The sequence below is a fragment of the Heterocephalus glaber genome, unplaced genomic scaffold (assembly GCF_053883595.1).
Source record: "Heterocephalus glaber isolate CG9 unplaced genomic scaffold, H.glaber_assembly_v1.0 deba00000331, whole genome shotgun sequence".
Taxonomy (NCBI): domain Eukaryota; kingdom Metazoa; phylum Chordata; class Mammalia; order Rodentia; family Bathyergidae; genus Heterocephalus; species Heterocephalus glaber.
This window is the reverse complement of record NW_028258142.1, coordinates 32,594,805-32,622,191: the sequence shown is the minus strand read 5'-3', so window position 1 is coordinate 32,622,191 and position 27,387 is coordinate 32,594,805. Positions and strand designations below refer to the sequence as shown.

General features: G+C 35.3%; 1 protein-coding gene across 10 annotated transcripts in view; it reads right to left on the bottom strand.

Moving 5' to 3' along the window:
• The window catches only part of Dym (dymeclin), a 424,183-nt gene that overhangs the window by 139,538 nt on the left and 257,258 nt on the right, over positions 1-27,387 (bottom strand). For all 10 annotated transcript variants that reach the window (XM_021236605.2, XM_087189093.1, XM_021236606.2 and 7 more), the window contains one exon: positions 13,158-13,260. In XM_021236605.2, the coding sequence (XP_021092264.1) occupies positions 13,158-13,260 (103 nt within the window). The remainder of the gene's footprint in view (positions 1-13,157; positions 13,261-27,387) is intronic.

Sequence of the window (27,387 nt, the reverse complement as noted above, 5' to 3'; positions counted from 1 at the left end):
TAGGCATGTGCTACCTCACCAGATAGGTTTTAGAAGTTTTATAAAGTCCAATATATTTATCTTTACTTCAGTCACACGTGTTTTTGGTATTATTTAAGAAGTCTTTGCTTAACTAAGTCATGAAAATTTACTCATGTTTTTTTCTTAACTTTTTATTGTGTTAACTGTTTAGGTCTATGTCCATTCTGACTTAATTTTTGGATTTGGTATAAGAGGATGGGAAGCAATTCTTCAGCACCTGTGATATAACAGACACTGTGCTGCATGTGAATTGCCCCAGTGTCAATAATGTGCTAGCTTTTTTTTTCAGTTCTGTGCCCTTCTCCAAGAAATTAACTACTGGAATGTTTTCTCTCTCTTTTTTTTTTGGTACTGGGGATCAAACTCAGGACCTTGTCCTTGCGAGGCGGGGGATGGTGGTGGTGGTGGTGTGTGGCACACTGAGCTAAATTCCTGGCCCTGTTTTCTCATTTTAATCTCTCCTTTTAGAAGTATTACCCATTTCATCACCCATTTCATTTTTTATTGCTTGTTACTATACTGTTCAAAAATTTTTATGTCTTTTTAGGTTCAGTTTTGGTAATTCATATTACTCTAGGTATCTGTCCATTTCTTCAACGTTTTAAAATTTGTTGAAATACAATTTTTCATAGTAGTTACTAACTTCTGGATCTCAACTATCCATTTTGATTTTCTCTTTTTCTTTTTCTTTTGGTACTGGGGATTGAACTTGGGACCTTGCACTTGCGAGGCAGGCGCCGGAACCACTGAGCTAAATCCCTGGCCCTCTTTTGCATTTCTAACTGCACCGATATGAGTCTTTTCTCTCTTTCTTTTGGTAGATTTGGCTAATGGGATATCTATTTTATTCTTTCAAAGAACCAGCTCTTCAATCCATTGATTCTTTGTTTTGTTTTGTTTTTTGGTCTCAATTTTATTAATTTCCACTCTAATCTTTTTTTGGTACCGGGGATCGAACTTGGGACCTTGCGCTTGTAAGGCAGGTGCTGGAACCACTGAGCTAAATCCCCGGCCCTTCCACTCTAATCTTTATGATTTCCCTCCTTAAATTTGGTCTGGGCTTGGATTGTTGTTGGTTTTTGAGTACCCTGAGGTTCCTTATTAGGTTATTTACTTGAGTTTACAATGTCTTTGTAATGTGAGCATTGACTGTAGTAAAAGCTTCCTTCTTAGGACTGCTTTTATTGTGTCCCATGGGTTCTGGTGTGTTGTACAGGCATTGTCATTTGGTACCAGAAATTGTTTTTATTTTTTCCTTGATTTGTTTTGTGATCAATTGGGTATTCAGGAATGTGTCATTAAGTTTCCAAGTGTTTCTAAATTTTCTGATGTTTCTTCTGTGATTGATTTCTAGTTTCATTGCCCAATAGTCTGATAGTAAATGTGGGGTCATTCCGATTCTTTTATATTTATTTAAGCAAGCTTTGTAGACTAGCATGTGGCCTATTTTAGAGAAAGTTCTGTGTGCTGGTAAGAAGATTGTACTCTCTTGTCGTAGGGTACAACATTCTGTAGACACCTATAACGTACATATATTCAAGGGTGTGGATCATCTCTGACACTTATTTTTTCTTAGTTGATCTATCTCTGCAAAAATGGAGGATTGTGGTCACCCACTAGGATTGTTAGTGTTTATTTGATCTTTTATGTCTAGCAGTATTTGTTTTATGAAGATAACATGCTCCAATAGTCAGTGCACATGGATTTACAAGTGTTATCTTTTCTTGTTGGATTATTCCCTTAAATAGTATGTACTGACTTTCGTTGTCTCCTCTGATCAGTTTTAGCATGAACTGTACTTCACCTGAGAGCAAAATTGCTACCCTTGTTTTTCTTTGGGGTCCTGGAGCATGAAATACTGTTTTCCATCTTTTGATTTTTAGTCTATAAATATCTTTTTGGATTGGATGAGTTTCTTGAATTAAAAAAACTATCAACTAAAAAGGCCCAGGATCTGATGGATTCACTGCTGAATTCCATAAAACCTTTAAGGATATTATAACATCAACATTCTTTTTTCTGGTCCCCCTTTTGTCTCTCTTAGATATCTTTCTCTCAATAAATTCTTCCTTGGCCCGGGGATTTAGCTCAGTGGTTCTGCCACCTGCCTCGCAAGTGCAAGGTCCCAAGTTCGATCCCTGGTACCAAAAAATAAATAAATAAATAAATTCTTCCTACTCTTGACAAAAACAACAAACAAACAAACACCAATATTCTTCAAACTCTTCAATGAAATTGAGCTGGAAAAAGTGCTTCCAAACTCATTTCTGGAAGCCAGTATCACACCTATCCCAAAACCAGACAAAGACTCACTCAACTGAAAAACTACAGGCCAATCTTCTTAATGAATATAGATGCAAAAATCTTCAGTAAGATATTGGCAAACAGAATGCAACACATCATCAAAAGGATTATAGATCTCTATGATAACTAACTTTATAAGGTCTCATAAGACAAATAAATGAATCTGATGCTGGAAAAATGAAAGAGGGGTAGAGGGAGGGGGAAGAAGGGAATTAAAATGTGTTATGTACATGTACCAATCCCCTGCAGTGAATGTAATCAATATGTACTGCAAACATGTAGTACTAAGTAAAGGAAGAAAGAAGGAAAGAAAGAAAGAGAAAGCAGATTAAAAATATTTTTCTTGGAAAAAAAAAACAAAAGGATTATACATCATGACCAAGTAAGTTTCATCCCAGGATTGCAAAGATGGTTCAATATATACAAATTGATAAATTTCCAAATAAACATAAACACATAAACAGAAGCAAGGACAAAAACCACACGATCATATGAATAGATGCAGAGAAGGCTTTTGAGAAAATCTAACACACATTCATGATAAAAACCCAGAAGACAGCAAGTATAGGAGGAGGACTTTACCTGAAAGGAACAAAAGCCATTTATGACAAACCAATGGCCAACATGATATTACGTGAGGAAAAACTGAAAGCTTTCCCTTTAAAATCAGGAACAAGAGGACCAGGGATTTAGCTCAGTGGTTCCGATGCCTGCCTCGCAAGTGCAAAGTCCCAAGTTCGATCCCCAGAAGCAAAACAAAAATCAGGAACAAGACAAGGATCCCCACTATCATCACTTCTGTTCAACACAGTACTTGAAATATTAGCCAAAGCAATCATGTAAGAGGAAGAAATAAAATGGATACATATAGAAAAGGAAGAAGTCAAATTATCATTATTTGCAGATGACATGATACTCTACATAGAAGAAATTCCATCAAAAGACTTTTAGAATAACCAATTTCAGTAATGTAGCAGGATACAGCAATCAACACAAAAAGTTAATTCCATTTGTATATACTAATAATGAAGTCACTGAGAAATAAATTAGGAAAATAGTACCATTTATAATAGCATCAAGAAAAACTAAATACCTAGGAATTAACCTAACCAAGTGAAAGCCCTCTACAAGAAAAACTACAGTATTCCGAAAAAGGAGATCAAAGAGACTGTCAGAAAATTTAAAGATGTCCCCGTTTCAATATGGACAGAACCAATATTGTCAAAATGACCACATTCCCAAAACTGATATTTAGATTTAATGCAATCCCAAATAAAAACACCAACAGCACTCCTCTAATATGTAGAGAAAACAATCTTTGTTCATTCATTTATCCATCCATCCATCCATCCATCCATCCATCCATCCATCCATCCATATGAAACCAGAATAGCAAAACCAATCCTGGCCAAAAAGAGCAAAGCAAGAGATTTCACAATACCTGATTTCAAGTTATACTACAAAGCACTTGTGATTTTTTTTTTTTAAAAAAGGCATGGTATTGGCAGAGAACAGACAAGTGGATCAGAGGAACAGAACAGAGGATGCAGAAATATCCCAACACATTTCAGCTATTTGATATTCAACAAAGGAGTCAAAAATAATTGTTGTGGCGTGGGTCTAGATGTTCCCCCCAAAGCCTTATGCAGTCTTTTTCAGAGGTAGGTGAATCCAGAGGATGTAAGGGCGTGTGGATACTAAACCACTATTCCTGAGTGATTTGTTTGGCACTGCCCTAATCCTGGTAATATGAATAAGATAAAAGGAGCAGAAAGAAAGGTCCCTTGTTCCTTTTGCTACCTTGTGTGCTCCATGTTGTTTCTCCTCTGTGATGCCTGTTTGCCATTCCTGTCTTGGAGCCAGCTGACTATGGACTGAAACCTCTATAAACTATGAGCTAAATAAACCTTTTCCCCTTTAACTTTGGGTGTCAGGTATTTTGTCTCAGCAAGGGAAGAAAAGTAACTAACACACACATGATGGAGGAAAGATAGCCCCTTTACCAAATGGTTTTGGATGAACTGGCTATTTATATTTGGAAGACTGAAGCTGGACCTGTAACTCTCACCATGTAAAGTAAAACCAATGTGGACCATAGATCTAAACATTAAAACACCAACTACTTACTGGAAGATAAAATAGGTAAAACTATTGAAGTCATAGGTGTAGATAAAGACTTTCTGAACAGAACTTCAATTGCACAAGAAATTAACATCATGAATCACCAAACAGGATTATCAAATTAAAAAGCTTCTACACAGCAAAGGAAGCCATCAGCAGAGTAAAGAGGCAATCTATAGAATGGGTAGCAACACCCCACCCACTGAAAGAATCAATTTTCACATTCACGTCATGCATAAATAAGGAAATTTAGTAATTATGAAAATTACCCATGTCAACTATATGTAAGAAATTAACCTTTGACTAGAGAATGATCAAACAATTCTAACTGCACATCACACAGATATGACTGCAGTTTAAGCCTTCTTCAACTTAAGACACTCCTCAGAGTGTAAAAATGCACTGAGTTGTCCTTCTTCTTCAATTAGTTAATATGTAGTCTACTTTTTTTTAAGCTTAGGATATGACAGTTGTTATGCCTTTAAAAAGCATTCAACCCTACTGGCTAAAAAATAATTACACAAAATAAGATAGTATACCTGTATACTTAATTGGGGATTATGTGTACACGTGTCTGGGAATTCATATATTCCAATGGTTCTTAAACATTTTGGTCTCAAGACAGTTTTATACTCTTAAAAATCACTGATGCTCTCAAAAAGCTATTTTTATGTGGATTATGTGTACTGATATTTACTATAATAGAAATTAAACTGAGGAAAACTTAAAACACAAGAATATAAAAACATATGTTTTGTTAGTGGACAGAGCAATTATTATCATTCATTATGCAGCCTCTGGACAATGTTGAAGTATAGATATGAAAGAAAAAGTAAAAATGAAATGTGGAAAATCACTGAATATGTATCTGCATAGGAGGGTAGCATTATACTTGCTTAGCAAGTCAAGGATAAATCTTTAGCTACTGCTTAGTATATATGCTGCCCAAGTGAGCACATTAACTACTGTTGATATTCCTCCTAATTTTTTCTAATTCTTGCTTCTCATTCTTTTTTGGCCAAGGTCTTTCTGTCTTATGCCTCTGCATTTACTTTTTGAAGTTAGATGACTGGTCAGCCCTACAGAAAGGTATGAAAGCTGTTGGATGAACAAAGAGTAACATAATTTCATTTCTATGGTTCCACCTAGAATAAAAGTTAGACTCTTCTCATTTCAAATAGTTGCTAAGGTGATTGCTAGAAATAAGGGAAACAAAGCATATATGACTCTGGGACAATAATATTACTTTAAAAACTGTGATAATAGTTTAAAAAGCAGTGACAACTTCTTTGGTATTTCTGTTTTCATATTCCATACTCAGGTTTTGTAACAATTGACCAAGGTTGTCTAAAAGTACATTTTTATTTAAAAAAAAACAAACTACCGTTGAGATTCTCCTTTAAAAATTCTGTGCTGAGGAGGAGGCTTCTGGGCTGATGAGCCACTGGTCCCAGCGCAGAGCAGGAGGCTTCTGGGTCACCGTGCCACACCTCCCAGTTTCAGAGTAGGAGGCTTCCGGGCCAACCTACCACCACTCCCAGCACAGAGGAGGCTTCCAGGTTAAAGTGTCAAAGCTCCCAGTGAAGAGTAGGAGGCTTCTGGGCCAACGTACCATCGCTCCAAGCAGAGAGAAGGCTTCTGAGTCAACATGCCACAGCTTGAGTACAGAGTAGGAGGCTTCTGGGCCAACCTACAACGGCTCCCAGCACAGAGAAGGTGAACTGAGCAAGCGCCAGTAGCACCTTCTCCCCACACACCCCTCAAAATGAAAAGACATGTAAACAAGCCTCAGAACCAGACTTCCAGATCACCTAAAGCAACCCCAAAGGGAAATGAGGTGGAACACTCTGATTCCCAACCACCTGGACTCCCTGAACTAGCCACAGAAGAGGATCTGGAAAAAATGAATTCAGAAATAATTTCTTACATAACAGCAGAGATTGTATCCATAGTGCAAGACATGATTAATAAATCTAGAGGGGACACACATAAAAAAAATAGAGGAGCTGAGGAACATGATGGAATCTCAACATAGGAAACAAATGGAATCCATAAAACAGATTTCCAGCAGATTAAACATTCCATTGAAAGTCTACGCAGCAGAATGAGCCAATGTGAGGACAGAATTTCAGATATAGAAGATAAGGTTGCAATTAATGACAAGGAAAAGAAAAATTGCTTTAAAATTGTAAGGGACCATGAGAAATCAATCCAGCAGCTGCCGGACGATGCAAAGAAGAATAACATAAGACTGACTGGAGTCAATGAAGAAACAGGAGAGAGTGCAGATGACACAAAAAAACTCAAACTCTTGAACAAATGAACTTAAAAGATGTTTATGGAGTGTTCCAACCCATAAAATCAGAATACACATGCTTTTCAGCTGCACATGGGTCTTTCTCCAAAATAGACCACATACTTGCTCATAGAACATATTTAGGTAAGTGAAAAGGAATTGAAGTTATCCCCTGTATATTATCAGACCATAGTGTGATGAAATTGGAGATCAATAGCAAAAGAAATAGCAAAAATTTCATAAACACATGGAAATCGAACAACACACTTCTGAATAACCAATGGGTCACAGAGGAAATTAAAGAAGAAATCAGACAGTTTCTTCACTTCAATGACAATGACAGTACAACATATTGGAATCTATGGGACACAATGAAAGCAGTCTTACAAGGCAAATTCATAGCAGTGAATACTCATATTAGGAAAACAGTGAGCCCAATTAAACAACCTGATGCTGAACCTCAAGTTTCTAGAAAAAGAAGAGCAGGACAAACCCAAAGCTCATATGAGGGAGGAAATTACAAAGATTAGAGCAGAAATCAATGCAGTGGAGACTAAGAGAACAATACAAAAAAAATCAATGAAGCCAAGAGTTGGTTCTTTAAAAGAATAAACAAAATTGACAAACCCTTAGCCAACCTTATCAGCAAAAGGAAGGAAAGGGCCCGAATCCATGTAATTAGGAATGAAATGGCTGAAATTACAACAGACCCAGCAGGAATCCAGAGGATCATTAATACCTACTTCGAGAATCTACATGCCAATAAGATGGAAAACACAGATGAAATGGACAAATGCCTGGATACATATGAATCACCAAAGTTGAACGAACAAGACCTAGAAATTCTAAACAACCCAATACCAATCAATGAAATTGAAAATGTAACTAAAAACTTACCAATTAAGAAAGGCCCAGGTCCTAATGGCTTCACTGCTGAATTTTACAAGACATTTAGAGAGGAACTACTGCCACTACTCTTTAAACTCTTCAATGAAATCGAAAGGGAAGCAATACTCCCAAATTCATTCCTGGAAGCAAACATCACATTGATCCCCAAAGCAGAGAAAGTCCCAACCAAAAAAGAGAACTATAGCTCAATCTCACTAATGAACATAGATGCAAAAATCCTTAATAAGATACTGGCAAATAGAATGCAAAAGATCATCAAGAAGATCATACACCCTGACCAAGCAGGATTCATCCGAGGGATGCAGGGATGGTTCAATATATGCAAATCAATCAATGTAATACACTATATCAATAGAGCCAAGGACAAAAACCATATGATCATCTCAATAGATGCAGAAAAAGCATTTGACAAAATCCAACACGCATTTATGACAAAAAAACCCTACCAAAAATTGGAATAGACAGTCTCTACCTCAATGTGATAAATGCCATCTATGAAAAACCAACAGCCAATATCATACTAAATGGTCAAAAACTGAAATCCTTCACACTAAAATCAGGAACAAGACAAGGATGTCCACTATCACTCCTGTTCAATATAGTTTTGGAAACATTAGCCACAGCAATTAGACAAGAGAAAGAAATAAAAGGAATAAAGATAGGAAAGGAAGAAGTCAAATTGTCATTATGTGCAGAAGACATGATACTCTATATAGAAGACCCCAAGAACTCCACCAAAAGTCTTCTACACTTAATAACCAAATTCAGTAGAGTAGATGGATACAAGGTCAACACACAAAAATCAATAGGTTTCCTCTACACAAACAAAAGACCCACTGAGAGAGAAATAGGGCAAACAATTCCTTTCACAATAGCATCCAAAACACTGAAATACCTAGGAATCAACCTAATGAAAGAAATCAAAGACCTCTTCTCGGAAAACTATGGCACTCTGAAAAGAGAGATTGAAGATGATATCAGAAAATGGAAAGACATCCCTTGCTCCTGGGTAGGAAGGATCAACATAGTGAAAATGGCCATACTTCCAAAACTGCTATATAGGTTCAATGCAATCTCAATTGAAATCCTAGCAGCATACTTCACGGCCCTTGAGAAAACAATCCAAAAATTCATTTGGAACAAGAAGAGACCCAGAACAGTAAAAGCAATTCTAGGTAACAGAGACATGGCAAAGGGTATCACAATCCCCAACTTGAAACTACACTACAAAACTACTGTGATTAAAAACAGCATGGTACTGGCAAAGAAACAGACCTGAGGACCAGTGGAACAGATTAGAAGATGCAGAAACAACTCCAGACACACTCAGCCACCTCATCTTTGACAAAGGAGCCAAATACCCTCACTGGAGGAAAGATAGCCTCTTTAATAAATAGTGCTGGAAAAATTGGGTTTTAACTTGCCACAGATTAAAACTAGACCTGTATCTCTCACCACGCACTAAACTAAAATCAAAATGGATTAAAGATCTAAATATTAAACAGAAACACTAAACCAGCTGCAAGAGAGTTTAGGAAGAACTCTTGAAGACACTGGTGTAGGAAAAAATTTTTATGAACAAAATCTCAGTTGCCCATGAACTAGCACAAACAATTAACAAGTGGGATCTCTTCTTACAAAAAAGCTTCTGCACAGCAAGAGAGACCACCAACAGTATGAATAGACAACCCAAAATGTGGGAAAAAATTTTCACCTGCTGTCCCTCAGACAAAGTTCTACTATCTCGAATCTATAAAGAACTTAAAAAAGTAAGACCTCCCAAATTTAAAGACCCAATCCAAAAATTGGCATCTAAAATGAACAGACATTTCTTAGACAAAAAAGTAGAAATAACAAATAAACATCAAAAAATGTTCAACATCACTGGTCATTCGAGAGATGCAAATGAAAAGAACGCTGAGATTCTACCTCACCCCAGAAAGAATGGCTGCTATCATGAAATCAACCAATAACAAATGCTGGTGGGGCTGTGGGGAAAGAGGAACCCTGCTCCACTGCTGGTGGGAATGTAGACTGGTGCAAGAAGTGTGGAAATCAGTATGGAGATACCTCAAAGAACTAGGACTGGAAGTGCCATTTGACCCAGCTATTCCCCTGCTGAGTGTCTTTCCCAAAGAATTAAAAGAGTCATAACCACAATGATGTATGTGCAGCCATGTTCATAGGAGCACAATTTGCAATAGCTAAAACTTGGAAGCAGCCCAATTCCCCATCAACTGGAGACTGGATAAAGAAAACTTGGTGTTTTTAAAAATAAAATGGAGTACTACTCAGCCATAAAAAATGAGAAATTGGAGGCATTTATAGGTAAGTGGATGCACACTGAGGTGATACTCTTAAATGAAATAAATAGGATATATATGTGTAAATACTGAATAGTTTCTCTAGTGTGAGAAAATGAAAGTGTAAATAAGGACTAAAAGGTATAACAGATAGTGTAAAATAGAAAGAAAAGGGGCAGAGGGGAAGGGGAAGTGGGAGGGAGAGGGGAAAGGAAAGAAAGGAATGGAATTAATATGAGAAAATGAAAAAAATGGAAACAAAGGCTTTGTAAATAGGGAGGGATGGAGGGGTTGAAGGGAGGGCAGGGGAAGGGGGCAAAAATAAGAACCAAGAGAGATTATGTAAAGGTACAAATTTCCAATGATGAATGTCATTATATTGTATACTCAAAATGTACCAATAAAATAAAATTTTAAAAAAACTTCTGTGCTTTCAGTTACTGAATTTTTATGAAACCCCATTATGAAAAGAGTAAAGCATGGGCAAGCCAACCAAAGTTTGCCTGTCCCTGAAGCAGCATTCTCTGTCATGAGCATTCTTTCTCCCCACAGAAGACTGAAGGACAGTTTTTGTTTTATTTCCCCTTAAGCAGCCCGGGCAGTTTCCTTATCATCTAAAACTTCACTGAGGGGTTTCCCCTGAGAGGTTCAGACAAACATGGTTTTATTAACATACTAATACTAATGTTTTTGTAACTTGCAATACGCTTTCTACATCTTTAGTCCACTGACTTGTGAATTATATAGTATAAGGATAAACATTTTCCTAAAAAACTCAGAAACCTGCAGGTAGATTGAAAGTATTCTATGTACTACAGTGAAAAGAAAAACATCATTTCTAAGCACTTACTCAAACTCTGCTAATATAATTTATTCAATCTTGGTGCATCTGGGAATTCACAGCTGCATTAAGATCTTTTCATTCCTTTTCCATCTTTTATGAACACATAGTCTAAAGCATTAGTTTATGATATAAAATTTTATGTGGCTGCTGGCAAAGACACTTAATAAATCAAGAATAAAATTTTAAAAGGAGGAAAATATTAATTTTTCCCAGATAATGACTAATTTAAAAGAGAAGGACAAGAAGAGTGATTTCAAATGTACAAATCACTTATACACAGTATATTTTGAGCAAAGGGATTGACCAATAAAACAGGTATCATGAAAGAAGAATATGTTGCCGTGCTTATTTTTAAGATTACTGCTATTTCCTTTAATCACCTTTCAGATCCTTGGCAGAGGGAATGAGTCACAATTAATCCCAAAGAAAAGCAGCAAAACTCAAGTTCATACATCTATTTGGAAAATATTGGGATTTTCAAGTTTCATACAAACAAAAGTTAAAATAAGGACTGTTAATGACAGATTTCAAACAGAACGTTTTTAGTATTCTTAGGGAGCAGATAATCAATAAACTTAATTTTTACTTTGTGAAAATTTCTTGAAAGAAGAAAATAGTCAAATAATGACTAAAAACTATAAAGTTCAGTAACAGCCTTCAAATGTCTGTGACAAATTCAAACTGTTCTATCACTGCATAATCATCTCCATGATTGGCAAATACCATTAAATATGATCTATTTCCTCTAAGAAATATAAATTTGATGGATTTTTGATTTTTGATTTTTTGAAAAATGCTGCTTGGGCAATTTCAGGCTAAATAAATTGAATACTTTTTTGTGGAATAAATGATAAAACTGCTATATGAATTAAATAACAATTATATAAAAGTAACAAAACAAAGATGAACCAAATTAAAGTTTTTTATAAACATACTTCCCTGCTGCCATCTTGTTTCACCTGAGGTCTCCAAAGAGGTATCAGAAAGAAATTTTTTCTTATCACAAGTCAAAGTAAGTACAGAATTAAGTGAGCTGTTAAACTAATTTTTTAAAAAATTTGGAATATTTTACTTAGCAAGAAAGTCTTAAAATTACTTTCTGGAAATATAAACTTAATATCTTAATTGACAAATCTTTTCAGAGTCTAGCATACATGGAGACACATACGTACAAGATAAATAAAACATGAGAAAAATAGCAGCAGTCAGGCTGTGGCTATACACAGATATCTTTGTTTATTGGTGACTGACATCTGGTCTTGGTCCTGTTCCCACAGTCTCATATCAGCAAAACCATTTAGAAACGAAACAAACCACAGGAAACAAGCAAAATAGCTCTTCAGCTCTGTGGAGTGCATTGCCATTTCAAACACTGAATTAAAAAAATTCTCTAATAAATTCTCTAAATATCAACCTACTAAATTGTTGGGTGTTATAGCGAGCCTTCAATTAGAATTCCATGAACTTCTTCTGTGGCACGCTAATTTTTAGCACCTTAATTTAAGCCATGTTCCAAAATTTAACAAATGTCACAGATAGTGGCCCTGCCCTAAAGGGACTCATAATGCACTCTCCTTCCTATCCTTCCTATCACTGTACAAGGCTCACACCTGTGCTGCTTTTATTGCATTCCATCAGCATCCTCCAGGGTAAGGTGGTAGTAAGGAATTATCTTTAAAGTGGCGGAACAAAAGCAACATGTTCCAGTACTTCTCTTCTGACCATGGCTGATAAATTTATAGTCCTGTATTAGTAAGACAAGAGCCAAATGGATTCTCTTACCCATGAATTACAATTGGGACTTCAATACTGATGGGCTGGCTAAAGGTACTCACTGGGTTGGCAAGCAGAAAAGTTGGGATTGTTATCTTATACTCAAGTGAGCAAAGAGAGAAACCTGGCTAGTAGAAAGCAGCAGAAGAATAAAGAAGCAAAATAGAATAAAGATCAGAAACAAGATGGGCCTCAGTAACAGGATATTCCTGAATTTCATGTATTTCAATTTTAGGTTATAGTTCTCTGTGAAATCCAGGTGTATTTCCCTCCTCTTCCAGTGGGTTCAGTGAGAAATCTTTGTATACTTCCTGTAAAATCCCTCCTTTCATTTTTGTGTAATTAGTTTGAGTGGGTTTCTTGACTCAGATATTAGGATTCCTAATTATTAATAATAACTATTGCTTTACAATTGTTTTTCTTCAGCCATTTGACAATAATCATTAAAACATTTTTTCCCTTGAGACCTCATTCCTTTATTTGCATAGTGGAGGTTTCTGAAGGCAAAAATTGAGGAACTGTATTGTTATTTATAAATTAACAATAAAAGGAAAAATTTTATCAATGAGATAACGTAACTACTTACATAATCTGGTGGAGGAACATCACTGGAACTCACTGAACCTCTCAAGGACTGTGTGGCTTGTTCCAGAACTTTGTTATGTTTTTTAGATAGCAAAGAAAACAAACTGAAAAAAAAAAGGGAAAATCTCAATTATATTAAGAGAGTTGTTACCTTTTCTTGGTCTAATATGCAATCATAAAGTACCAAAAGCATGTTAAATATTCTAATACATACTTGTAAATAATTTTTTCTTACCTCTGTTAACAGCAAGATTAACAATACTATTTACGTAACAAAAAATGGAGGGAAGAGGATGATTAAATAAAACGGATTCTAAAAAGCAAAGATTGACAGCTTAAAATTATGTTTCAAATACAGGATATATTTTCAAGACTATTATATCGGAGAAAACAGTGGACAGAGTTTGAGAATGTTGGACACGAACTAACTTTATGACTTAGTGTAACCTATTAGGAACTGCTTGAGTTTGTATATCTTAATTTTCTCAACTTTCAAACACATATGTTGGATTAGACAGACTATTTCTCTAGTGTAAGCCATAGACTGTGCTTCTATGTTACAGTTTTATCTACTTATTTCTTAAAAAATAACATTTCATATATATATGTACTTATACAAACACAGACATGCACACATGCGTGCACACATACACATACACATACAGACATATACACAAACTCCCGTCAAAAGCCCCTCTGGCCCCACACTAGGGACTGAGTCCATGGCCTCATGCATGTTAGGCAAGCCCTGTACCACTGAGTTATTTCCTTAGTCCTTTGAGATTAAGGTTTTGTTTTTTTTGTAGTACTGGGGACCAAACTCAGGGCTTCCCACTGGCTAGCCAAGCAGTCTACCACAAAGCCGTCTCCCCAACCCCAGATTAATATTATGAAAGAAAAAATTTCTTTAACACACTTATTGATAATGCTAGGTGCTATATAATTCAAATACAACAGAGACAATGAAAATTCTCTAAATCTCTACTCAAATACAGTGGAAATAAAAGAAAGTGAAGTGGTGATCAGCAGCAAAATTCAGCCTCTCCAAGATCTGGAATCCAGACACTGGAAAATAACAACTTGGTGAAGAAAAAAATAATAGTAGTTCACGGAGATTCAGGAAGGAACTGACAGGAAAACTAAAAGCTACAGAGAAGTTGGAGAGATGGACCATAATGCAGAGAAAAGAACAAAACAATCTAGATCCTGTCCCTGGCTCACGGCTCATGGGGTTAGGATTAAGGTTAGAGTTAAAATTAAACACTTTAGGAATTAACCTAAGCAAGTAAGTGAAAGATCTCTATAAGGAAGACTAGAGTATCCTGAAAAAGGCTATCAAAGAGGACATCAGAATGTGGAAAGCTATTCTATTCCTGGATAGGCATAACAAACACAGTCAAAATAGCCATACTTCCAAAACAGATATATAGATTGAACACAATCTCTCTCACAATACCTACAAGCATTCCTTAGAGAACTAGAGAAAAAAATCCTAAAATTCCTATGGAACCAGAAGAGACCTAGAATAGTAAAAGCAATCCTAGGCATCAAGAACAAGGCAGGAGGGATTACAATCCTGAACTTCAGGACTATAAAGTTACAGTTACAAACAACAAACAACAACAAAACAGCATGGTGTTGGCAAAAACTCAGGCACAGAGATCAATGCAACAGAATAGAGGATGCAGAAATAACTCCAAGCACATTCAGCTATTTGGTCTTTGACAAAGGGGTGAAAAACTTTCACTGGAGGAAATATAGCCCCTTTAACAATGGTACCTGGCTATCCAGAAACAGAAGATTGAATCTAGATCCATATCTCTTACCATGTACTAAACTAAAATCAAAATGGTTCAAAAAATGAATTAAAACAGAAGCACTTAATCTGTTGGAAGATAAAGTAGGTAAAACTCTTTAAGTCACAGTATAGGCAAGAGCTTTCTGAACAGAATCTCAATGGCAAAAGAAATAATACCAAGAACCAATAAATGCGATCATATGAAATTTAAAACCTTCTGCACAGTAAAGGAAACAACCAACAGAGTGGAAGAGACAACCTACAGAATGGGAAAAAAAATCTTTGCCAGATATTCTTCAGATAGAGAACTAATATCTACAATATGTAAAGAATTCAAAAAAAAATCAGACTCTTAAAAATAAAAGAGCCTTGGGCTGGGGATTTAGCCCAGTGGTTCCGTCACCTGCCTTGCAAGCGCAAGGACCCGAGTTCGGTCCCCGGTACCAAAAAAAAATAAAAAATAAAAAATAAATAAAAGAGCCAATCCAACAATAGGTGACTGAAATGAACACATAGTTCTCAAGTTCCCAGGAGAATAAGTACAAATGACCAATAATATATTAAAAAATGTTCAATATTGCTGGTCATTAGAGAAATGTAAATTAAAACAACACTGGTAGCCCATCTTATCCAGAAAGGTTATCATCAAGAAATTATATAACAACTACAAAAACAAAACAAAACAAAAGAAATTAGGTAACAAATGTTAGCAAGGCTGAGAGGTGGGGAGGCTTCTACATTGCTGGTGGAAAGATAAACTAATACAACCATTATGGAAATTAGCATGGAATTCCTCAAAAAACTAAAACAATAAATTCTACTGGATGCAGCTTCCTCTCTTAGGTATCTTCCTGAAACAGACATCATATTACAGTGATACGCACATATCTATGTTTATAGTAGCATAACTCACAATAATTAAATCTTGGAAATGGCCTGTATGTCCATCAACAGATGAATGGATAAAGAAAATGTGGTATTTATACAGAATGGAGTCGTACTCTGATACAAAGGATAAGCTTAAGACATCTGTAGAAAAATGGGTGTACCTTAAGTCCATAATGTTAAGTGAAATAAATCAGAGACACAAACTTAAATATTGTATGGTTACTCATATATGAGGAACTCAACATATGGATGAAGAGGAAAATGAAAAGATAGATAATAGGAAATAGCAAGATAGAGCTTTTGCATATGGGAAGGGGACCAAGAGATGGAGAGAGGAAAAAGAGAGAGTGGAGGGGGCAGAGATTTAAAAAACAATTCAAGACATACTATGTACATGTACTAACTTCTCATAAGGAACATGATCATTATGTACTACAAACATGTACTAATAAAAATACATAATAAAGTTGATTATATAAAATTAATTACTGAATAATTAATTGATCATATGAAACTGAATATGCGCTAAGCATGTATTTAAAAGACAGATTTCTGTGAAATGGAAGTCCAGTAAAGTTTCATGAAGGGGTTAGTCCTTAGTTTTGAAAAGAAGAAAGATTTATTTGTGCAAGAGAACAGAGGGCATTTCTAAACACAAGAGGACAGAGGCATTTCTAAATAGTAGAGCACAGAGGCAAAAATGGAGGATAATGAGGTCTAGAGTAGAAGTGCTATATGAAGGAGGAAATAATCTATGAAGGTACAAGCATTTTTTTCCCAATCATTTTATTGGTCTAGGTCTTCATTCAAGGCTTTGCTTTATTTTTCCACTTAGAGTCTAAAAATAAACATCATGTTTTCCACTCAATACTATTCCCATGGTGATTAATATTACCAGTTTATTGTATGATTCTGGAAATGTTATATGTATCAAGGCATTATATAAATGCATACTGTATGTATATATCCATCTTTTTAATTGCACGAAGTGTATACTGTTCTGCACTTTGTACTTTTCCATGTAACAATAAATTCCTTTGTTCAGTCAACATTTATTGAGGGCCAGTTAACTGATATCTCAGTATATATACTACAACTTATTTAGCCCATTATTAATTAATATTAATTGCAATTGTGGCCAGGTGTGGTTGCACACATCTGTAATCTTAGCACTTGGCAGGCTGAGGCAGGAAGATGGCAGCCAGTTCAAGGCCAGCCTGGGCTATACAGTTGAGTTCAAGGTCAGCCTGAACTATATAGCAAGACCCTGTCTCAAAAAACTGCAATTGTTTCTAGCATTTTATATTATAAATGGCACTACAATTGACACCCTTAAACATTTTTAGCAGAACTGAGACTCTATAAAATAAAGTCACTGAAATAAAGCTGTCATGTAGAAGAGTAGCTGACTGCATCCTTGATACATACTTTAAAATATACACATTATTTTGCAAGAGATGCAAAGGAAAAGATAATATATTGAGATTACATGTTCATATGGAAATGCATAAAGAAGGAAATTAAATGATTCTAGTTGGGTGTAATATATTTTCTGTCATAAATGGAATTCCAGAAATTTTTTGAGGCTAAAAGAAGGTGATCAGATCTAGCATAGGACATGGCAAGGCTCAAGAGGCATAAACTGGATGACCAACAAACTGGATGTAACAAAAATGCCTTAAAGGAGACAGCTTTTGGAGATGGGGAAACAAAGTGATTCATTCTGTTAAGTTTACAAACAAATAGGAACTCAGGAGCTGCCTTCTGGGCTCACTACATCTAGGATAATCAGTCTCTTGTCTGTCTCTCTTATTAGTGTACCTTCAGAACATAATATAAACAATCTATGGTAACTTTCACCATCAATTTTAAAAAGCTATCATACATGTATTAGAAACACCAGCAAAAATACTTAAAACACTCCTCTGGCAAAGAAAAGCTAGTTTGTTTACTTATTTATTTGTTAAGAGACTACTAACAATCTGTTTTCGTTGTTAGTAGGAGACCAAACAAGGAAGTGAGCTTCAATTCAAACATAAGGTATTTCAGTTGAGCATGATGGAAAATTTGACTTATTAAGGACATCAAATGTTGAAAGAGTACACCCCAGAAGCTGTGGATACTGCTTCCAGCTCTCTTTAAGAAAGTCTGTGTAAGAATAGATAATCTGAGGTCACTTCCAAGTTTCTATCATGAATGAGAAACAGAATTCACACTCTAAGTTGTTATCCTCATACAAGTTAATAGGCTTTTTTAGATTTTATAGCTAGTGCTTTCAAAGTTTTGTGTGTTTTTTTTAAATTCTAATTTTGGCTTTCATTTAACATTTTTAAGGCAAAATGACTTAAATTTATATGAGACATGACTTGCAAATTGCTGAGTGGGAAAAGTTTGCCTAGAGCTCTCCATCAAGTAGCCCTAGCTTATGCTAGCTAAGAGTAAGTAATAAAAACATAATGTTTATATGTAAAAAGGTAAGTCTGGTTATAAAAAGAAGTACAGCTGATCTTCATGTGTGCTTAATATTCACTCAGTTGGAATATATTTGCCAGACTTCTTTTTTTAAAACTTAGTTTTTAAAAAAATTAATTTTATTGGTACATTTTAGGTATACAATATAATGACATTCATCATTGGGAATTTGTACCTTTACGTAATATATCTTGGTTATTTTTTTTCCCATTTCCCTGCCCTCCCTTCAACCCCTCCATCCTTCCCTATTTATATAGACTTTGTTTCCATTTTTTTCATTTTCTCATATAAATTCCATTCCCTTCTTTCCTTTCCCCTACCCCTCCCACTTTCCCCTGCCCTTAGCCCCTTTTCTTCCTAAAACTTAGTTTTGTTTTGTTTTTTTTGGAACTGGAGATCGAACTCAGGTCCTTGTGCTTGTGAGGCAGGAGGCAGAACCACTGAGCTAAATCCCTGGCCCCCTAAAACTTAGTTTTTAAAAAAAAAATTTTGGTATTGGGAATTGAACTCAAGGCCTGCTTGGCAGGCAGGTGCAGCTCCACTGAGCTACATCCTCAGCCCTAGACTACTTTTTTAAAATTAGAAAAATTCTAGTTTTTAAGCACAAGAATGTTCATTATAACTTGGGTTAACAATGACAAAACTGAAAACAATCTAAACACCGATCCAGAAGAGAATAGGTAAATAAACTGTAGATAGTCATACCACGAAACACCCATATAGCAATTTAAAATGATCTAAAGCTACATGTACTAATATGGATAAGTCTCAAGAATAATGCTGAATGAAAAACAGTGATTCTTACAGAATGTCAACAAAGTGATATTTATGTTTTCACAGTATAGAACAATTAAATGAATTTTATAGATAAAACATGAAGTAATAACAAAATATATATGGAAGGATAAACTCTACATTTGGAATAGTCACTATTTTCTGAAGGAGAGAAGAAAATTGGATCAGGGAGTAGAAATAGGGAATTTAGTGAGACTCCTGCCCCCGTAACACTGGATACATACACAAGAGGCTGATATATTACTCTCTATTTTTGTACGTGCTTGAAATATTATATACATTTAAAAAATCTGATAAAAAGAACATGTTATCCTGAAGAAGACAGCCTCTGCCAACAGATGACATTTCACAAAAGAAAGCCACATGTAAATAGAGTATGTGTGGTCAGTCCAAACTGGGACATGCTGAGAAGATCACAAGCTGGTACAAATGGCTGCCAGTTAGGGTGCACAGATGGTGACAGGAGCTGAGACCAGAATGAAGACAGTTTGAAGACAGACTGTGAAGGGCCACTCATGGCACATCAAAAGCCCTGGACTTTATTCTATACAGACTTGAGAAGCTAATGGAAAATAATGAAAGAGACATAGTTTTTTGCCCCCAAGGAGTTCAAGTCTAATGGGATAAGAAAAATTCTACAATCTTGAAATCAGAGAATGCTGTGGACCTGAAGAGAGTGTTATGCGGGCACAGAGGAAGGTTAGTTAGGTACATTCCACAGAGGAAATTGAGCTTGACTATAGCCTTGGAGGTTAGGAGTTTGCTAACTGGAAAAGCAAAGGGAGAGAAGAACAATCCAGAAAGGTGAAACAATGTACAGAAAGTCAATCAAGAGACTTCAGGGACATATCCATAGTTGAGACTAGAGAAGGTCTATATGGGTGAGGCATGGCAATAGATGAAGCTAGCAAGATAGCAGGAGCCAGATTTTAAAGGCTTTATATACCAACCTTACATTTCACCTTGTTAAGTCACTGAGACAGAAAGTCAGTCAAATATTTATGGTGCTTACTGAGTATGAGGCACTTTCATCAATTAATTATGTGAAGTGAGTACTGCGACTATCCATAACCTTTTCCCCAATTGTTGTTCTACTTTTTTTTTTTTTCCAGCACTGGAGATTGAACCCAGAACTTTTTTACTCAGGTACATCCCCAGCCCTTCTTTTATTTTGAGACAAGGTCTCACTAAGTTGTGAAGTGGCCCAGAATGGACTCAAACTTGTGATCTTCCTGCCTCAGCCTCCCAGAGTGCAACCAGTGATCTACTTTCCCTCACTACAGTTTCTACTTTCCAAGAATTTCATGTAAACAAGATCATACCATATGTACTTTTTTGTGTCTGCTTTCTATCACTCAGCATGGTGGTTTCAAATTTATCCGTGTTGTTTTATTGGTCCATAGTTCATTCTTTTATTTCTCAGTAGCTTTCCATTGTACAGATATACCTCAATTTCTTTTATCTACTTACAAGTTGATGTACTATACATTTAGTTTGCTTTCAGTACTGTGCTATTATGAATAAGGTAATATAAACACTCTTATACAAGTTTTTGTATGAACATATGTTTTTATTTCTCTTAAATAATCCTATGAATGGAATTGCTGGATTGTATGCTATTTAACTCTTCAAGAAACTGCCAAACTCTTTCACATTCTTCTTTGATATTTCACTTGGTAATTTAGTCTTTTTTACTTTAATCATTTGAGTGGATGTGAAGTAGATTTTCCCTATGGTTTTTAATTTTCATTTTCCTAATGGGTTTTCTACTGCCCATGTTTTCTTGGAAGCATCTACTCGAAACTTTTGTCCAGTGAAAAAGAACATTGTTTTTCTCTGTAAGTTGTAAAATTTATTCATATATTCTGGATATAAGTCCTTTATAGATATGTATTTTGTAAATACATTCTCCTAATCTGTGGCTTAGGGTGGGGTGGGAGATTAAGTTGTCTTTCATTTTCATTTTTTTAATTTGATAAAGTCCCATTCACCATAAAAAAATGGTTTGTGTTTTTCATGTCCTATCAAAAAAAAATCATTGCCAAACCCCAAATTTCTAAGATTTTTGCCCATGATTTCTTCTAGAAGTTTTATAGTTTTACTCTTATGATTCATTTTGAATTAATACGTGTGTGTGGCTTAAAATAAAAGAGAAGGTTCATTTTGTTGGTTTGCTTTCTTTTATCTATTTTTGCGTATGGATATTCAATTGCACCAACACCATCTGTTGAAAAAAACTATCATTTTCCCTTGAATTACCTTGGCTCCCTTGCTGAAATTTCATTAACCATGTATGCACTAGTCTACTACATTCCATTGGTCTGTAAATCTATAATTCCCCAACACAGTACTATACTGTCTTGATTACTCTGGCTCTATAATAAACCATGAATCAGGTACTATAAGTCCTCTAGGTTTAGGCTTTGTCAAATAGCTTTTGGCTACTCTAGTTCCTTTGTATTTCCATACACATTTTAGAATCAACTTCTTGATTTCTACCAAATAAATTGATGAGATTTTGATGAGTACTGTGCTCTATGTATAGATCAATTTCAGGATCTTAATGATACTCAGTTTCTGATCCATTAGTATCAATCATCCTGTTTATTTAGATCTTCTTTAGTTTCTTTCATCAATATTTTAACTTTCAGTGTATGGGTCTTACATGTATTTTGTTAAGTTTATCCTTATTTCACACACATACACAGTCAGTATCTTGGTATGTTTCCCGGGCTGGAGGCAAACTCTTGAGCTCAAGTGATCTTCTGCCTCAGTCTCTGAAGAAGCTGGGACTACAGCTTCTCATCACTATTTCCAGTTCATTATTTCATATTTCTGATGGTACAATAAATAGTACTGTTTTCAAATCTTTTCATTTCTCACTGCTCCTAGCAAGAATATAAAAGATTTTTATATACTGTCCTATCCTATGACCTTGCTAAATTCATTTATCAATTTTAGATTTTTTTACACATTAGAACTTTTTAAACATATGAGCATCTTTGAGGCAAATTCCTAAATAGTTAATAGAATTGAAAAGACAATTTTAAATACTCTTTTCTAATCTGAATTTTAAACATTTCATTTTCTTCACTTATTGTACTGCGTAGGCCCTCCAGAATAATGCTGAGTAAATGTAAGCACAGGGATCCTTGGGCTGGGGATTGAGTTCAGTGGTGCCGCACTTGCCTCACAAGCACAAGATCCTGAGTTCAATCCCTGGTATTAAAAAAAAAAGTAGAACAGGGATTCTTGCCATTCTCTTGATCCTAGGGAAAAAGCATCTAGTCTTTCATGTTAAATATTTTTTACCTCTATGCACTTTTTTAGTAGTACAGACTGATCATGAGTATCATGGGGAGTTGTACGTGTACACGGTACACATTAATTCTTTTCTAGCTCTCTTTTTTTCATCCCCTACTCTTCCCCTAAGCTCTTCTTTTATGTCCTTTATTAGGTTAAAGAAATTCTCTATTCCTTGTTATCTAAATGTTTTTAAAAACATTTATTAAATGCATTTATTAAACATTTTATTAAATGCTTTTTATGCACCGAGACATTCACATGGTTCTCTTTGTGTCTGTTAAAGTAGTAGATTGTACTGGTTGAATATGGAATGTTAACTCAACCTTATGTTCCTAGACTGGATCCTGATGGTTATCTTTTTATATAATGATGACATGGAAAAGTAATAAAAATGATGGTACTTATCCTTTACTGAGAATATACTGTATGCCAAGCATCTCTTCTATATTTGTTAACTAAATTAATATATAGCTGTTTAATGAAGAAAGTACTACTGTTACTATCACATTATACATGAGGAAACTAAGGCCTGCCAAGGATTATAATGATCATAAGCAATGAAGCCAGAATTTATATCTTGGAAATCTGACTAGACCCTGGACTCATAACCACTTTATTATCTCTTCTCTGGAGAGTTGTTTTATAATTATGGTGGCTACTGTTTTTTTCTGTCTGTACCATATACTCTCACCTCCTATTTCAGGAACAGAAACTATTCTCTTGAAGAAAGCAAGTTCATGACACACATTGCATTGATTGTAATTCTTCATTCCCTAGGTCACAAAGACTGGTCTAAGGACAAATACTCCAAGTTGAGCCAGACAGAAACTTCGCTCACGATTGTTCTAACTAGGGATGAAAACTGTCCTTCCTCTTTAGTTAGATGACTGAAAAGATTTAAGTCTGAAGACAGTCATGGTCACGGTTCAATTTTATGGAGGAAACCCAATGTGTAAGGAGGAAGGATAGGTGATAGGAAAGGGAATGAATTAGAGAATATATCCAATATTTTCTGCATTTCTCTTATGGGCTAATAATCATAGTTAAAAGAAATCTCACCTTTTTTATACATGTTAGAGTCTAATATGACTTAGTTCCTTAGCTTGGGACCACTGCTCAAATATCACCTACCTCTTTCTTGAGGCTTACCACAATCATTCTGCTTAAAATCATGGTCCAATCCTGGCACACCCTCTTTATACAGCCACTACTTTTTCCCTCTACAACCCATCACTTTCTGAAAATCATGAGCTTTTCTTATATACTTTCATCATTTCTATCACTAGAGCAGAAGCTGGTAAACTACAACTTGCAGATTATATCCAGCCCACCATTTCACTGGGACACAGCCCTGTCCAGTCATTCATGTATTGTTTATGGCTGCTTTCACATTACAGTGACAGAGTTGAGTAGTTGTGTTAGAGGCCATCTGACAGGCAAGCCTAATGTAACTTAATCATTAAAGTCTATTACAGAAAACATTCAGTGATTTTCAAGTGTTTCGTTCACTGCTACACTCCCAGTGCTTAGAATTATGCCTGGCATATCAGAGTCACTCAATATTAGCTCACTAAATAAAATGCAAAGGAGAAATGCAAAAGTACTTTTGTTAAGTTGAAAATGTCAAAGTTACCGCTTGTCGGCCTTTCGGCTAAGATCAAGTGTAAAATGTCAAAGTTTATCTGGTTTCTGACTTTTTTAGACAGATACCTGGTGGTTTTGCAAAGTACCTTTCTTCCATATTTTTACTGTAATAAAAACAAAAACAAAACAGTATTCTCTCCCATTTACCTATAAATACAATTGCCTTACATTTTTAAATTTTCTACTCCAATATAGTCACTGAATATACAAACTTAGAGAGTGGCAAAGCCAAAAGGATTGGGTGTTGGATTGAATGTAGGGTCTCAAGAAAGAGAAAAAAGTAGAGGATATATATCAAGGTCTTTAGCCTAAGCATGTAGAAGGGTGGGTATACTCTTTACTAAGACAGGATGGACTGTGGGGGAAGAGGTTTCAGGGAGACCAGCAGCAGTTCCCTTTTGGATATACCAATTTGCAATGATTACTTGTTATCCAAATGGAGGTTTCAAGGAGATAGTTGGGTTTCTGAGTCTTGATTCAGGTAAATATATACATCTGGGAACTATAATCATACAACCAGAATGAGAAAACAGATGAGAAAACCAGAATGAGGCAACAGATGAGAAAACTCAGAGATAGGAAGGCTGCAAACTAAGCCAGCAGTGGGAGAAAAACCATAGCAAATGAGCCTATACAATTCTAGTAAGCTGTGGGTATTGGCAGCAGCAGGGTTCTAGAAAGTAGGGGGTAAAACATGAGGTCCAAGACAGAAAGACTGAAAATTTATATTTTAAAATTCAGACTTTTAGTTCCTACACATGCCCCACTCAGTCCAATGAATATCTTTCTGTACCTTCACAAAAGAACAGAGTATTCACTCTCACAAAGCCCTCATGAGGCTTGGAGTGCTACACTGAGAGGGAGCAAGGAAGTAACATCTCAGTGCTGAACACTGAAATTCTGGCTCCCCTCCTCCAGTCCACTTGAAGAATGTCCTCAGTAGGATTTGCAGACTTAGGAAAAATATTTGGAGGATAACTCTCAGAAGAAACTGAAAACCAATATGATAAAACAACCCATAGATGATGATACTTAGGGATTCCTCAAAAACAAACAAACAAAATCCTGCCCAGTTGGAACACCCTACACTGAAGCTAACAGCCAACAAAGTCCAACTCAAGTACACAGAACTTCCCATCAGGTCTTCAGTGCCTCTCTCTCTTTTTTTTTTTGTACCGGGGATCAAACTCAGGTCCTTGTGCTTGCATGGCAGGCGGCAGAACCACTGAGCTAAATCCCCAGCCCTTAGTGCCTCACTTTTAAATACAGTATAAACTCTTTGCCAAAGGTCACCAGAGAGAGTCAATGGAATGACAAGAAAGGAAAAAGGAACCTGGATAAAACAAAGATAATGGAAGAGAAGAAAACTTCTAAAATGTTGTAATTATGAAGCTTATGAAGAAAGTAAATATACTGTAGCAATGAAATAAAGAGGTCACATAAGTAGGGGTATCAGAGAACTAAAAACAATTCTTGGAAAATGGAAATAAGACAAATGAAAAATTTAATAGAAGGGCTGGGAATAAATTTGAAAAAGCTGACCAAAAGACAAAGAGATGGAAAAACAGCAGAAAAATTACCATTAGAGAACTGGTTCACAGAGTCTAACATAGGATTTTTTTTTAAAAGAGAAAAATGGAAGGCATTATTAAAGAATTATTTCAAGGGAAGTTCTCATAACTGAAAAGCATGAATTTCCAGAATAAAAACCCTCCAAGAATACAGAAAAGCAATAAAAACAAGAAAAACCCCACATTTATAGCACATAACTAAAATTTCAAAATACTGAAAACAAAAGAAGTTCTTAGAGAAAAATAGAGACAGGGCCATATACAAATTGTCAAGAATTAGCATGGCATTAGACACGTCAACAGCTACAAAACATTGAGCAATGCCTTCCAAATGCAAAAACGACTGTGAATATAGACCTAAATGTTATCCATTTTCTAAATCCTAGAGTAAAAAGACTTTTTAAAAAATGGTGTAAAAAGTAAACGGAATCATATTATAGGATATAGATTGTGTCTATAAAGAACATCTGGCTATAACAATGTTAACACAGACTTCTGATCTGACTACTAATGGACTACACAACTGTGTTCTTTAACCATGGACATATGGCTGGGTGCAGCTGCAGGGTAGTTTAAGATGATGACTACTCCTTCTGAAATACTCTACTGGTTTCTTCACACAGAATGCTTCCCTTCCTTACTTTACTTTTCTAGTGCTTCTTAAGAAAAGAAGCATACAAATCATTCTGGTTATTTCCAGAAAGTAGAGCAGACCAGTGACTGCCAAGGATAAGATTCAAGTAGCCTTTGTCAAACACAATCAGACCAAATTAGAAGTGACAAAAAGGCTGTAGAAGAAAGGAAGATACTGAGGGCTCAGCAAATGTAGAAAAGATGTGAGAATTAAAACATCTTTCATAAAATTAAAAAAAATCATGTCTATGAAGTCAGAACAAGTTCATTTTATGAAACTTGTATATTTATACTTGTAGGCTAGAAGTATGCTTTCTAGGTTTTTCCTTTCTATCCTTTTGTGTGATCTTATTTTAATATGCTGTTTCATAGCCACTCTTAAAGTATACATCTATTTATGTAAAATACATGTATTGTAAACATCCTTTTTGTTTTTTTCCAAATGCTAAACTCATTTAAGGCTTTGCAAAAATTTGGGCAATGTTCTTGTACTCAACATGTCTAGTGATCTGTCTCTTTCTCTTTTATCTTTCTTATTCCATTAAAGAAACTATAAGATGTCAGTATTCCTGCATTACAAAATTAGAAACAAGATGTCTTGGTTTATTTTTAATAAACACAAAAAATAAAAATAAAAACAACAAAACTTACTCTAAGGACAAGTTAAAATTAAGGAGAAAACTACATAATTATCTTTGTTAAGAACATGAATATTTACACAAAGATGTAAGGTAGGATGGAGTAAACTGCCCATTCATTCACATTTCATTGCCTTAATAACCACAACTATTATTTTAGAGATATAATAACTATCTTTAAATTCATTTCTATTCAAGATGTGTAATAAAATGGTGTTGATTTTTATAGCATAGTAGAGAACAAAATAATGAATCTTAACACCACTCTCTTGTTGACTACTAAGCAAGTCTTATTATTAAATACAAATATTTCATGAACTAGCATGACAGAGCATAATGCATGGGCAACAGATGTGTCCATCAATGCAGTGAGTGCCACATGATCTATTATAATCTATATTGCTCTATATTTCAACACTATAAGGAAAACTCAATAATTTCAAAAACTTGGAACTAAAAGTAAAAGATGTATATAAAATCTAGTAA